At 41.0% G+C, this 14,340-nt stretch overlaps 1 protein-coding gene across 5 annotated transcripts in view; it reads left to right on the top strand.

Moving 5' to 3' along the window:
• The window catches only part of atg7 (ATG7 autophagy related 7 homolog (S. cerevisiae)), a 226,296-nt gene that overhangs the window by 15,541 nt on the left and 196,415 nt on the right, over nt 1–14,340 (top strand). For all 5 annotated transcript variants that reach the window (XM_069939867.1, XM_069939868.1, XM_069939866.1 and 2 more), the window contains 7 exons: nt 5,150–5,266; nt 6,246–6,392; nt 7,373–7,461; nt 7,803–7,924; nt 8,923–9,013; nt 9,592–9,736; nt 14,034–14,192. In XM_069939867.1, the coding sequence (XP_069795968.1) occupies nt 5,150–5,266; nt 6,246–6,392; nt 7,373–7,461; nt 7,803–7,924; nt 8,923–9,013; nt 9,592–9,736; nt 14,034–14,192 (870 nt within the window). The remainder of the gene's footprint in view (nt 1–5,149; nt 5,267–6,245; nt 6,393–7,372; nt 7,462–7,802; nt 7,925–8,922; nt 9,014–9,591; nt 9,737–14,033; nt 14,193–14,340) is intronic.

The raw sequence follows: 14,340 nt of genomic DNA, 5'->3' as shown, positions 1-14,340 counted from the left end.
TTTTAAAAATATATAAATTTTATTTTCAGAATCTTTCTTTCCGTAGAATGAGAAAACCAGAAATGATTGCTGAAATGGATTTTAAATTTATTTTCGTCACAATATGAAAATGATCGGATCCTGTTAACTTAAAGTTTTTAAAATTTTGACGTGCAGCACCATAACAGGCCCTTCTGGCTGATGAGCCTTGACTGCCCAAATGTACCCATTAACCTCCACACCCTGTAATTTTCGAGAGTGGGAGAAACCAGAGCACCCCAGGCAGACACAGGGAGCATGTGTAGACTCCGGATTCGAACCCAGTTTCTGGAACTGCAATAGCACTGTGCTAACTGTGCTACCCACTTTGAGTATTATCCTTTGACAAAATTTATACTGTTAACTCTGTAATGTAAATGGGTTTATGTGACCACCTTGTAATAGCCATATGGGTAATGGGAATCTTCCCTTGCAGAATCGCTAACCTAAAATTTGAGATACAAAATAAAATTAGCTGTCATTAAATTTGTGTTGGGGGGTGGGGGGGTAGGTGGGTTAATTGAATCAAGTCACTTTTTTTCAATTTTTGTTTCTTGACACGTGCTCAACCAAACTCATGGTGGAAATTTAATCCCTCCCGATGATACAGGAAATGGCTTTAATTCGTTAGTTTTTAGCCATGTTGGTGAACGCATCAATTTTGCCATAAACTTGCATTTCTATGTTATCAGGGAATCATAGCTCCGAACAATGCACTTTTTTCAGTCATTGCAATTATGTGACCAAACTTGGCAGTCAATGCCAATTTTTAGAACAATGTGGGTAATTTTGATTGAAGAAGGAATTGTTCTGAAAGTTGGGAGAGAAAGGGCACAGAAGAGGGTCTGCCTGATGTTTTGATGAGGAAGGTCTGGTTGAACGGAAGAGCATATTTGGGGCCTGAGTGGAGCTTTGGAAGTTGTTTGAGAAGGTGTGTGGTTTAGGGTGAGGAAGGCGGGTGTGATGGGTGATATGGAGGGGTAGGTACTTGTCTAGTGGGGAGGGTGGGTCTGATTGAACGGCAGCAGGCGCAGTTTGGATTGTTGGGACAGATTGGCTATGGTGGTTGGGGGATGGGATAGAGGGAGTATTGGAGAAGCTGCGGCAAGCAGGAGCCAGATGGTTTTGGAGTGCGGACGGTTTGGAAAAAGTGTGGAGAGGAGAGGAGTGATTTGGAGAGACAGGGAAGAAAGTAGGTTGGGAAAATGGGGAGTGTTGGCAGATTGTCAGTAGGGCTAATAATGTGCTTGCTTGGGTTAGGGGGTTGGCTATCTTTTCGAAAAAGTGACATGACCTGGAGCATCCACCAGGACAGAAAAGCCATAGGGTTCTTTAATAAAGCGTGGGAAGGGGAGCCTCTTGGACATAAGAATACTCCCTTGATAGCATACTGAAATGTGCGCTCAAGTTATTTGATCAAACCTTGGGAGGTGCACAGATCACGGTGGTAACCTGCAATGTTTGTGGACCTTGCACCATTTCTCTATATACCAATCTTGGCTGCTTTCTTAATTAGACCTGTGGAGGTGTTATTTAGACGAATAGTAATTCCATGTTTAATATCCTTTAAGCAGAAGCCATGCCTATCCTGCTGGTCCAAGGTGACAACACAAACATCTATTTAATTTGTCACAAAGTCTAATAATTAAAATATCAAGTGTTGTATCTCATTGTATGATTTATTTGCCAATTTCTAATCATTAGCTGGCTGAAGCAAGCACTAACCATGCAGTTCATCCTTGCTGATTCCCTTAAATATTGGATTTCTAAAACAATGTTATGAATAACTAATTAGCACCACATTGAAAAATATCTTACAATTACAAACTTTCCCAAAGATGTCTATTTGAAAACTGTTACTTTTACAACCTAAATACCAGTCAAATGGATCAATTTTGCTCGATTTCCACATTCTAATCCTATTGTTTGTCAGCTAATTTATTCTTGATGTAGTTTTTGATTTGCAATTTTCTCATGGAGGATTAATATCAAATATTTATAATAATTTAATGGATTTAAGAATGTCCTCAATGGCCAGGATTAAGAACAATTGGAAGTGTGATTTGAATAGAGCATTGTCGGACGAGCATTGGGATACAATTCTTAATTTGATCAAAGAGTCTTCATTTTGTGCACGACATTGTTTGTTGCAATTGAAGGTGATGCACAAGAATACATGTGTCTAAAGTGAAAGGATCTCATTTTTATTTGATATGGATCCATTATGTGACGAGTGTAAAATTTGTGAATCTTCATTGATTCATGTTTTGGGAGTGTATGAACTTAGAACATTTTTGGGAAGAGATTTTCCAAACTTTTCAACACTTAAAACTAAATTAGAACCATGCCCTTTGATTGCTTTATTTGTTTTTCACTCTCTCGAAGACTATATATCTCTATTCTCAATCCAGAAGAGAATCCTAGCTTTTGCTTTGTTGATAGCTGGACGAGCAATTTTGATGAAGTGGAAAGATATTGTTTCACCCACTCACACTCAGTGGTTACATGATATCAGGTCTTATTTAAGTTTGGGGAAAATTAGATACGATATTAAAGATGCAAAGTCTGAATTTGAGAAGATATGGGGCCCATTTCTGGATTATTATCATCATCTGAGTATTTAAGTGATGTGGATGCTCAAGGAATTGCCTGCCTGGTGTCTGGGGGCCATTATTCAATTCATATTTACAATACATAAAGATAACCTTGTTTAGAGAGAGATTTTTTTTTCCTTTTCATTATTAAATCTATCAAGTAAAGGGGAGTTTAACTACAGATTACAGATCACATCACTGAACAACAAGATCAAATCAGAAAGTATAAAATAGCTTAAGAAAGGGGATTTTATGTGTGTTATTGGTATAATTTTTGTATTCAGTATTGATTTTCGACATCATCTGAGTTATGATTTAATTGTTTTATTATTACAATTATAGAATTTGATGTCCTAAATGAAATAAGTTCTGTAACATTATGGTTCTGCTTCTAATTTAAAATTGATATGTGACTTGTATATGATTTTGATTTAGGTTATCATTAATATACCTTGTAAAAGGTTTTTGTTAAATTCAATAAAAATATTTTTAAAATATTAAAATAAACCTTTAAAATTAGAAAACAAGGTTTTTTTTCCACTTTGGGACTTTGTTCACCCAATTTTCCAGACACTTGGAGCTTTGCTTCTTTCCCAGACATTCCTTTGTTCATCTGGGCAGTAGGTTTGCAAACCCCTCTATATATTCACACCTGTTCGCTGTTTCCTATGCTTTTTATTACCAGCCGGATTTTTCTTCCTTTAATATCTTTTTCTTTTTAAAATATTTTTTTATTGATTTTAATAAAGAAATTGTACAAACAAAAAAAGGTACAATTTAATCTGATATGGACAGTTACACAAACTAAATAAGACATTCCATTGAACACTAACGTACATAAGTTGTAAATTATATCCATAATTCACATTCTAAATAGTATAGACCTTTTTAAGAAAAAAAATGCAAAATAAAGAAGAAAAAAGTAAATGAGAAAAACTCAAACCCTTGACCTAACCAGATGTTATATATGATTGGTATTAAAAGAAAAACGAAGGTTAAAAATTAATAAAAGGAATATAGGAAAGATACAAGTTGGACAATTTAAATACATTGGAGTAAAATTATAAAGTAAGATAGTGAGTCATAAATGACCCCCCCCCCCCGTAACATTTGGTATTTTGTATCTGAATTATTAATTGAATAACGAATTTTTTCCATATTCAAACGACATGATGTCATACAACCACTGATCATGAGTAGGTGAGGCGCAATCTTTCCATTTAAGTAAAATCCTCGGCAAAAGGAAATCGCGCAACTCAACCCAGAGATGAAGAAAAATCATTCCCTCCTGTTGTAACGAAGAGGGCCAGCAAAGGGTTAAATCTACATTAAGAAATGTTTAATAAAGTATGAAAAACCTCTCTCTATTTTTCTAGACTAGGACAAGTCCAGAACATATGAATTAATGACACGACTCTGTTCTTCCTTTAAAATCTCTGCACACACATGCAGCTGAAGTTGAAGATAAATAGTGCCTTTTGATAAACAATTGCTAATTGTGGTTACAGTTTATTAGAACTCGATCTTTGTCATTCTTAAAATATGGCTATTTATATGTACAGAAAATAAAAGGCAAGGATTTTTAAAATCAGAAAAGAATGTTGAAGTAGAGGATTAGCTGTTAAATTTCTTCCTTGTATTTGTCGTACTGTAACTTTTTAAAGTGTTGAATGGCCTATTGGTGAAAAATATTCCTGATGGTTAAAAAAAAATGTTTAAAGACAGCCTTAAACAACTACATGAGGAATGCTTTCTTAAAAATAACAATTTATGCAGGAAACGAACTCTTCTAGGATGATTCATCAATAAAAGAGTGAATTTTCTAAAATTAATCTTCAAGCATTTGACTTAATTTCTGGGTAGCCTTCCAAGTTGCTGTGCAATGATGGGTTACAAACTTGAAGGTTATGTCTTCATCGGCCCTCAGCCAAAACCAAGCAACCCTGAAAGTTGGTGGGAAAATACTTTCTGTAGAAACACTGTTCACCCCGGTTTAATAGATGGCTTTGCCTTGTGATGCTGCCACAAAACAACCACCTTTGTGACCTGTTCATGACTGTAAATACTGATTCTGATATTTAAAGAACTTGGTTGACCTCATTCATCACTTTGACAAAACTCCTGAAGTGTGTGCAATTGTGAGGTTGGATTAAATCACCTGGATGGATTTTGGAAGTAATTTTTGCTTTGTTTGGGGGTGGCAGGGGAAGACCAAGTTACAAGGAGGACTTGAGAGGCTGAACCAATGGATGAATGAGATTTGATTCCCTGATCTGTCCTGATGTTTGCTGAGGTTTCCTTGGAAGTTTCAACTTGTGAAAGTAAAAAAAAACTGGTAATTCTGCTAGAAACTCAAGAATTTTTGGCGAAGACATCTCCTTGCTAAAATAAATTGTTCCTTTCATTATGTCCCTCAGAACAATAGGCAGTACTCAGCTTGGCAATTGATGCATGGATATTCTGTGCCATAGGAAAATGTTTTGTACAATTTAAATTTTTTTATGGAAGCTAATTTTGATTCAAACTATATTTTACAGGATTTGAAAAAGTACCATTTCTACTATTGGTTTGCGTTTCCTGCAGTGTGCTTCTCTGAAGCGATTCCCATAATCCAGCCACCAATCGGCCTGGCAGACAAGTTCTCCACAAGTCAGGTACCAGCGAATGGATGATTTTTTTGTCAGGACTTTGGTAATTTCTGCAATGATGAAAGTCAAAGCCTATTTTGAAGTTTGTGCAGTTCCTTTTTATGACCTGCTGCAAGAGAGAATGGCGGGAAATGTGTGATTTGAACGGCTGAAATCATTTCTCAGTATCTTCTCAAAGTTTGGTTGGGAAAAATTTATATTTTTGGCCAGGTTATCTTCTCGCTCTCATTTCCGAGTGCTTTGATGATGAGAGCTGAGCTGAGTCGAGTGTCGACTCTGCGGTTGGTGTTGAGTCCAGTTGGTGCTGAGTAACAATGAACGAAAAAAACCTGGTGGAAATGTAACGAGGTTTGCCGCTTTCCTCCATTAGTTTTTATATTTTAATAATTTAATGATTTCTAGTACGGCATCTTCAAGCCTGTTATTCACCATTTTGTTTTGGATCTAAAGTGGATTGGGTCACATTTATAACCACAATTAAATCAATTGGTTTGGTATGTTTTTATATCGCGACCCCCCCCCCCCCCCCCTATCTTTGGAACTTCAGCATGCTTGGATTGTGCAATGCCACACATCCCAGTCTCGTTCTTCTTCCCAGCCATGATCTGTCCTCCCAAGCCTATTTTCCCCCTTCCCTGGGTTTTGTTTTTATGACCTACATTTCTTTTCCAAGCCTGGAATGCGGGGGCCAGGTGAGTTGCAGCCTTCACTCTGTGAAAATCAGCTCATTCTGCACACATTCGACGCCGAATCAGGACTCGCTTGCTTTTTGCCTGCCCCAGCTAATCGCTGGATAAGCTCAGCGAGGTGTTTGACTGAGTGATGTGTCTGTTTTATTTCCTTCCATTCAGAGCGAGGTTTTGTTATTGTGTCAGAATAGCTGTTTGAATTTTTCATTTGAGACCTATATCCTTTCACATATTCCATTCCAAAGTTTGTGCAAAGCAGTCTGTTATTTGCTGATGTCTTGGGATTATTTGATTAGATCCAGACTCTCCAAAAAGCTTATGATGAACTTTGCCAAAGGGAAGAAGCAACAGCAATTCCTTATTTTCTGGCCAAATACACGGAAGATTCTGTGTCATTGACATCTCTGAGAAACTGGAATGAATTCTTCAAAGGTCAGACCAAGGTACACATTTACATGAAAGGATTGTGTATAATTTAAACATCGGTCGTTGAGTTAGTGAAGGTGAATTATTTTAGCTGAGCAGCTTATCACTGTTCACTGGTCCAGTGCTGGGCCTGTTCAGGCTGAGGAATAACCCACTGTAACTTCTGTAGATGTCATTTATTTATGGCTTGTCGAAGACCTCTTTTGCTGTGCTGCTATTGTTGTGTAAATGAATATTCATTTTGTGCATTAATTTGTCAGAGTGCTGTATGTTAACTTGTGAATATTGGGATGTATGAAGCCAGAGTATTTCACAGGATTGAACTATAAAGTTTCACTCTTGTTCTATTCGATTTTTTCCAACTTTTCAGACAATGCTCTGTCCTTTGAGACCACTATGACCACTGTTGTTTTGCCCCCCCCCCCCCCCCACCTAATCAACTGAATTGGCTGTAAGCAGGTAAATATTAAATTGCTTTTGTGTGTCATTTGAAATCTCATTTTATTGAAGATTTAAATTATGTATTGAGTCAACCTACCAGAATAAATGATTATCTAAATTTGTGCCATTTATCTACCCTTGGGTTCCTGCTGAGAGTATGCAACTTGTTTTGATAGGTTTACATTGTAGAATTTTTCTATGGTAGGCTACTTTACTTGTGCCTGTTTTTCTCCCTTCAGTTGTAGTTGTTTATTTATGAGTGATGTAAAAACACAAAAATGCTGGAGGAACTGGGCCAGTCTCGCAGCGTCCATAGAAGGAAAAGATGTATTACAGGCCTGAGGCCTTCTTCAAGGTATGAGTAAAGAGTAGGCAGGAGCCTTACTCATATCTTGAAGAAGGGCTCAGGCCCGGATCATCGGTTATATATCTTCCTATGAATGCTGCGAGACCTGCTGAGTTCCTCCAGCATTTTTACTACAATCACAGCATCTGCGGACACTCGTGTTTCACTCTCTGTGAGTGACGCCCTGTTGAAGAGCATTTTCTTTTGCAGGTCACGGTCGGTGTCTATGATCCTTGTACCTTAACCCAGTATCCAGGATGGCCTCTGCGGAACCTTCTGGTCCTTATCGCCTACAACTGGTAAATGCTTTAATGTTTACATTTTGTGCTAATACATTAGAAAGAACTTACATTTGAAAGCACTGCATGAACATTGAAAGATAGCGAATTTGATAATGAACCGTATAGCATTGTCTGTTGGGGCTTAGGTTGTAAAATTGTTATAGCATACCTGCAGAGTCAGATTTGATCTTCTGAAATTACAAATGTTGTAGATGTCCAGTGAATGAAATAAAGGTCTCTTCAGTTTATTTCATTGGTTGTTATATTCCTGTAATAGTGAAGGGCAGTGAACAAGTGTGTCTGTTTCTTTCCTGTTGGAAATAGCTCCATGATTTAATTGCTTTTCCCTGTGATGATAGGGGTAGCTTTCTGGACTCACTTGAAGTTCTCTGCTTTAGAGATCGAACAATGCAAGGGGTCAGAGACATCCGGCACAGCATTATCTTTGAAATAAAACTTCCACAAATGGCATCTCCAACAGGTAATTGTTGAAGAATCTGAAAAAGGTTTTTCATGGTATAAAATGATGAGTAATTTCTGGTTTTTATACCATGATCAAAAGATGTTGGGATTTCAGTTCTTGCTTGATATTAATTGGGGTAACAAGTACGTCAAGAAATTGCTTTGCGTCATACCTTTGGTGTGCTGTGTGATTTGTTCTCAATGTAATATATTGGGGAATTACCAGTACTCCGTAGATATCAAAGCGTGCAATATTTTTCTTCTGGACTCTTTCTGCATTTGTTCCATGCATCCCAGATCTGAATAGTTGGCCTCCAATGGTACAGCAAATATCTGATGCCGCCACCAGTGATTTTATTTGCGCCCCCGACCCCCCCCAATAAATTTTACTCCACCAACCAGCCATCACAGAGCCTACATATTGATTCAGAACGTCCCTGCTCATGTAACCTTCCTGCCCAACTATCATATTTTACTTCCCTTCCCAGACCGATTCAAGGCCCATGACGACCAAACACTTTTCAAACCCATTCACTTACTTGATTGAGGTTGAGATGTGCTCTTGTAACTCAAGACCTTTCTTGCCCTCAAACCTCCAACTTAACAGATTTTATTTGTATTCTCCAATGGCAAAATGTGTCCAAGGAAAGGCATTTGGGTACCGCACAACTGAGTGAACCCACAAACATCAATTTAACATTGGCATGTAGCACAGTAACAAGCCCTTCCATCCCACGATCCCATGCTGCCCAATTACTTACAACCGCACCCCACCATCCCTCCCCCTTGTACATTTTGAAGGGGGGAGGAAATCGAAGCAACTGGAAGAAACCCACACAGACATGGGGAGAACGTACAAACTCCTTACAGACAGCCGCATTCGCACCCCAGTCGCTGGCGGTGTAACGGCGTGATGCTAACCGCTAGGCCAACCGTGCTGCCCTGGACTTCACCTTTATTTCAAACGTGGAACAAAGTGGGAGCTGCAATCCTGACGTTTTGTAAATGAACTTGCAGGTTGTCCAAAGTGTGTCGGTTGGGAAAAGAACCAGAAAGGAAGTTTGGGTCCAAGGATGGTCAATCTCAGTGAATGTATGGATCCAAAGAGGTAAATTAACCCCTTTTTTATCCAATCATATTCCTGACATTCTCTTGTTCATTCACTACTCCAGATCTGTAATGTAAACACAAGGAAAAGCTGCTCATCTTCCATCGCTTCACACTCCAGTTCAACAATTTCAAATAACAAACCTTTCCTGTTTGCATCAGAACAGGGTTGTTGCTATGTAAGGTTCTTAAAGCAATCCCTCCAGCATTCTCTTTTATTTCAGATTTCATCAGCTGCTCTATTCTGTACCTAACCCTTCCAGCATTGGGTTCTTTTTTCCCTCTCCTTTGGCTTTGTTCATCTGTCTCTACTTGCAACTCCTCCAAAGTGGTCAGGGGTGATTGTGTGCGGTAAATGCTTGTTGGAAATCAGCGTTCCAAATCGTTACCTCAACTGCTCTTCCCTGACTTGGAGTATTTCCAGCACTCTGTTCCTATTGCAGATATGCAAGTTTTCCAAGCTTTTGCTTTTATTTGATAGACAGCATTATCAAAATATTGCTGTTTAATTAAAATGGACAACTCTAAGTAAAGCCATAAGGATTTCAGCAGATTCATTATTTTTCTTTTGTTTTGAAGACTGGCTGAGTCGTCCGTTGACCTCAATCTTAAGTTAATGCGTTGGCGCCTTGTACCAACCCTCGACTTGGAGAATGTTGTGACAACGAGGTGTTTGCTGCTTGGAGCTGGGACACTAGGCTGTAATGTAGCTCGAACTCTCATGGTAAGGAATGTTTTGTAATCGTTTCTCAGAGAATCCAGCCCTTGCAGCACACTCTTCATGCTTTCCATGTGGCCTTTCTACGCTGATCCTATTTGCCTGCATGGGGCCTTGTATCCCTCAGTTGCTTTCCTATCCAGCTTCCTGCTGAGATGCCTTTTAGACAGTGTAATAATATGTGCCCCAAGCTTTTGTCGTGCAGAGGGTCACATGTCATCAAATGCCCATTACACTTACAAGTTGAAATTAGCTTAACTCGTCAAAAAAAAAGCAACTTTTTGCTCATATTGGGACTTCTTTTGATAAACTGCTTTTCAGATTGCACGTCTAAGGTCAGGTAGTGAAACTTGTTTCATTAGGAAGTACATGCAGCAATAGAGGGGTATGGAGAAATGGCACAGAGGAAGAGTTGGGGCCAGCACGCATCAGCCATGATCATACGGAATGGCAGGGCAGGCTTGAAGGCTCTGATAGCTTACTCCTGGTCCTGTGGTCTTCTTGTATGAGACTGGAGACACAAAAAAAGTGCCATTTATAAATAATTCTGCAACGTTGGATAGCACGGATCACTGGACTTCATAGTTTAAAAGACTGTAATATTGGAATATGTGGAATTGTTTCTTTATGGCGTTCTTTTCTGAATTTTCAAAATTTGTAAGGTTATTTATTTTTTGGTTTATTGGTTACCTTATTTTTTTTAAAAAAATCACTAGTGGTCTGTTCACATTGAGCCAATAACCTCTGGGTTTGATTAGTAAATCAGTAGAGTTTTTTCCACTTTTTTTAATGTAGCATAGGTTACAATACCTTTTATATTACTATATATATATAAGATTTGTTATTCTATTTCATTCTCATGTACCTAAGTAACATTTATATGATGAAACTAATAAAAATATTGAAAAGGAATTTGTGGAATGAAAATTAATTTAAATATGCAGTTATCTGTTAAATAATCTACCATGTCACTTCTAGCTGATAAACAGTGCAGCACTGATATCCTTTTAAAATAAATATAATTTTATTTTGTTTTGAACATTGCTTAATGAATACTAGTTGTTATGGGCTGGTGGATTAGGCATAAAGGACTGTCTTTAAAAATCAAATCTTCATGGAATCGTACATTTGGAAATGGGTCATTAAGTCTATCTGGTCTTTGCTCAAAGATTTCCGAATAATCCCTCTTATGCCAATCTTAAATTCTTCCCTTTGAAATATACATGCAGTTCCTTTTTGAAAGTTGTTTTAAAGCTGCTTTCAGTGTAGCTTCTCATTGTGGTCAAAAATAATAATAACACAAAATCGACCTGCTTGCTTCATGTTTGCAAACTTGTAAAAATTGTAAATGGCTGAAAGGAACTGCAGATGTTGGAAATCAGAATTTAAAAAGAAAGACTAAATACTGGGAAAACTCAGCAGGTCAAGCAACATCTTTGTAAAGAGGAACAGAGTTTAATGATGACATTTCTTGAAGATGAGATATTAACTGTTTCTCTTTCCACAAATGCAGCCTGATTGGCCAACAAATTATTTTCTTTAAAAATTGTATTTGATCCAATTAGTCTGCTGAGGCAGCCCACGGTATCCTGACACGCAAGTTGGGATCCAAATGTGACGATCATGCGAGGACCATACCGACTAAATCTGCTTTCTTCACGAACTACCTGCCGCATGGCAGGAAACTGCGAGCACCAGCCAGAATGCCGGCCTATCCATGGCGTAACAACCAGGCCCGGTGGGCCTACATAAGGCAGGGTGAACCGTCAATACAGTTAATATTGGCTGTACTCACCTCGTGTCAGCATCTTGCTTTCACGCTCTGCTGTAGCACACGCTGCATTGTGACCCCAGTCAGTCCAAACGGCTCTTTGGACCCGACGATGGAGGTACAAGCAACACTTCACGCAGTTTCACTGAAACTGCGGGTTTAGTTTGAGCAAGTCGAGCCCCGGTTCCAGATTCAACAGATCACAGCCGACACCACGAGGTATTACTACGTGGTGAGCTCGCTCAACCAGGACACAGACAGCAGGGTTGTTGATTTCCTCCAGCAACCTCTGGAGAAGGGTAAATATGTGGCTGTCAAAGAGCTATTGACCCGCACTTTCAGACTCTCAAAGTGTGAGGGCATGGCCCGACTGCTGCACATGGACGATTTGGGGGACAGGGCCCCTTCTGCTCTTATGAATGATGTTAGCATTAACCGATGATACCAGAAGATATCCGACTGTTGCTCGCCGAGGACTTCAGCGACCCCAGAAAAGTCACGGCTCGAGTGGACGTCCTCTGGAGAGTGAAGAAAGAGTCCAGCATCATGGTAGACCATACCCAGGGCCCTGAACACAGCTGACGACTAGATCGCCACAGATGACCAGCAGGCCAACTGAGCACCCCTGCCCCGCCCATCCCCCACCAACGGTGAGCAGTACTGTTTCTGTCACCAATGGTGGGGATCGGAGGCCCGTTGATGCTGCCCTCCTTGCTCGTTTCAGGGAAACGCCACGGCCGACAGTCTCTAGTGGCTGCGGTGGTCGGCCAACGAGACAGGGCACCTAACAGGGTGACGATTCCTAGTTGACACCAGGGCCGAGATCGGTGTACTGCCACCTTCAGCTCGTGACACCGGCAACAGAAAACCAGACCAAGCCCTGAGAGCCGTGAACAATTTCATCATCCGAACCTTCAGCACCCGTACCATCTCACATCCAGTTCACGTGGACGTTCACCCTGGCAGCAGTGCAACAACCATTACTGAGGGCTCATTGCTTGTTGGTGGACCCGAAAGGGCGTCAGTTAGTGCATGGGAAAGCCAAACTACCTGCCCCCCACCAATATTCCATCACCACTAATGGTAACAACTTTGCACGTATCCTGGAGGGATTCCTCTCCATGTGATACCACAGTTTACCTCAACAGAACCAAAACATGGGGTACAGCACCACATTCTTACTAAGGGCACTCCTGCCTCATGCATGGCCTCCACAAGCAAGTCAGCCGATGGGCCAAAACGTGCACGCACGACCAAATGTCAAAGTTATAGACACATATTAAGGAGTGCCCCCCCACCCCACACCAACCATTTGAACGAGCACGACAGCTATTCAGTCATGAGCACATAGACGTTGTGGGATCTCTGCCGATGTCATGAGGTGGGGGGGGCATGGTTCCTCACTAGGTGACTGGAAGCAGTCAGAGACCTGCGCCAGAGTCTTAATAAACACGAGTGGCCCAGTTCAGAGTCTCGGAGCACCTGATATCAGACGGGGTGCAAAATTCGTCTCAGGGCTTTGGGCCAACTCCACTATCCCCAGGCAAATGGGTTGGTGGAGTGCTTCCACAGGCATCTACCTCAAAGCAGCGCAGATGGCCGAACCGGGTCGATGAATTGCCGTGGGCCCTCCTTGGAATCTGCACCACATCCTAGGAGGACCTCAATGCCTTGGCAGCTGAAATGGTGTAAGGAGCACCCTTGGTGATCCCCGGGGAATTCATGGCCACCACCAGAGAAGCGGATGAAACACCAGCGGTAGTCCTCAAGAGACTGAGAGAATGATTGGGCACACTGGCCCTGACACAGCCCTCCACGCATGGCCAACCCAAGACATTCATCCCCGTGGACCTGAGAAGCTGCGCGTACATTTTTGTTTGGCAAGGGGTGCTCTGGGGGGCTGCTACAGTGGTCATACAAGGGGCCCTACCAGGTGGTCAGGCATAACGGGGCTACATGTGTGCTGGAGATTGGCAGCAAGGAGGAAACATTTACTATTGACTGCCTCAAACCTCCACATTTGGACACCAGCCACCTGATCAACCCACCAGCCCCAGGCCACCAAAAACCAAGGACAGTGCCTGGATCGCTGGTTCTGGAGGTGGGGGATTGGGTGGTGTGGCAGCTAGCAGCGACCCAACACGCAAGATGGCATCTGAACACGGCGATCCTGGAAGGGCCATGCTGACTAAATCGGCTTTCTTCATGAGCTGCCACCTGCACGGTGGGAAATAGTGAGTGCCGGCAAGCCAGTGACACCATTTTCGCCTGAAGTAGGCCCGTGGGCCTACTTAAGACAGGGCGAACTGTCAATAAAATTAGTATCGTCTGTACTCGCCTCATGTCAGCGTCTTGCTTTCATGCTCTGCCATAGCACACGCTACACAGATTTATGGGGATAGATGTTTAAATGCTGCCACAGTGATTTATTCTGCTCTCGGGATAGTGAGCACATGTAAGCAAAAGCTGTGAATCTTGGGCAATAATATTTAGATTAAATTGATGAGGTAACTTATCCTTGAATCTTTTTAGAGTTGGGGAGTAAGGCAGATCACCTTTGTGGACAATGCAAAGGTGTCCTACTCCAACCCAGTGCGCCAGTCTTTGTATGAATTTGAAGATTGTCTTGAAGGTGGGAAGCCCAAAGCGCTGGCTGCAGTGGAGAAGCTACAAAAGATCTTTCCAGGCTTGGTGAGCATGCCCTTTCTGTTATTCTTCCATTAATGGTTCAGAATCACAACTCATTATTGCTTCCAGGATTATTTTATGATGCTATATCACTTGCAAGGTAGCATTCAGTTTTATGCCTGTATTTGGTGTTAATAAGACCATTCACACA

This window comes from Narcine bancroftii, chromosome 5 (assembly GCF_036971445.1).
Source record: "Narcine bancroftii isolate sNarBan1 chromosome 5, sNarBan1.hap1, whole genome shotgun sequence".
NCBI lineage: Eukaryota > Metazoa > Chordata > Chondrichthyes > Torpediniformes > Narcinidae > Narcine > Narcine bancroftii.
Note: the sequence above shows the minus strand (reverse complement) of the source record. Positions and strands in the feature narration are given on the sequence as shown.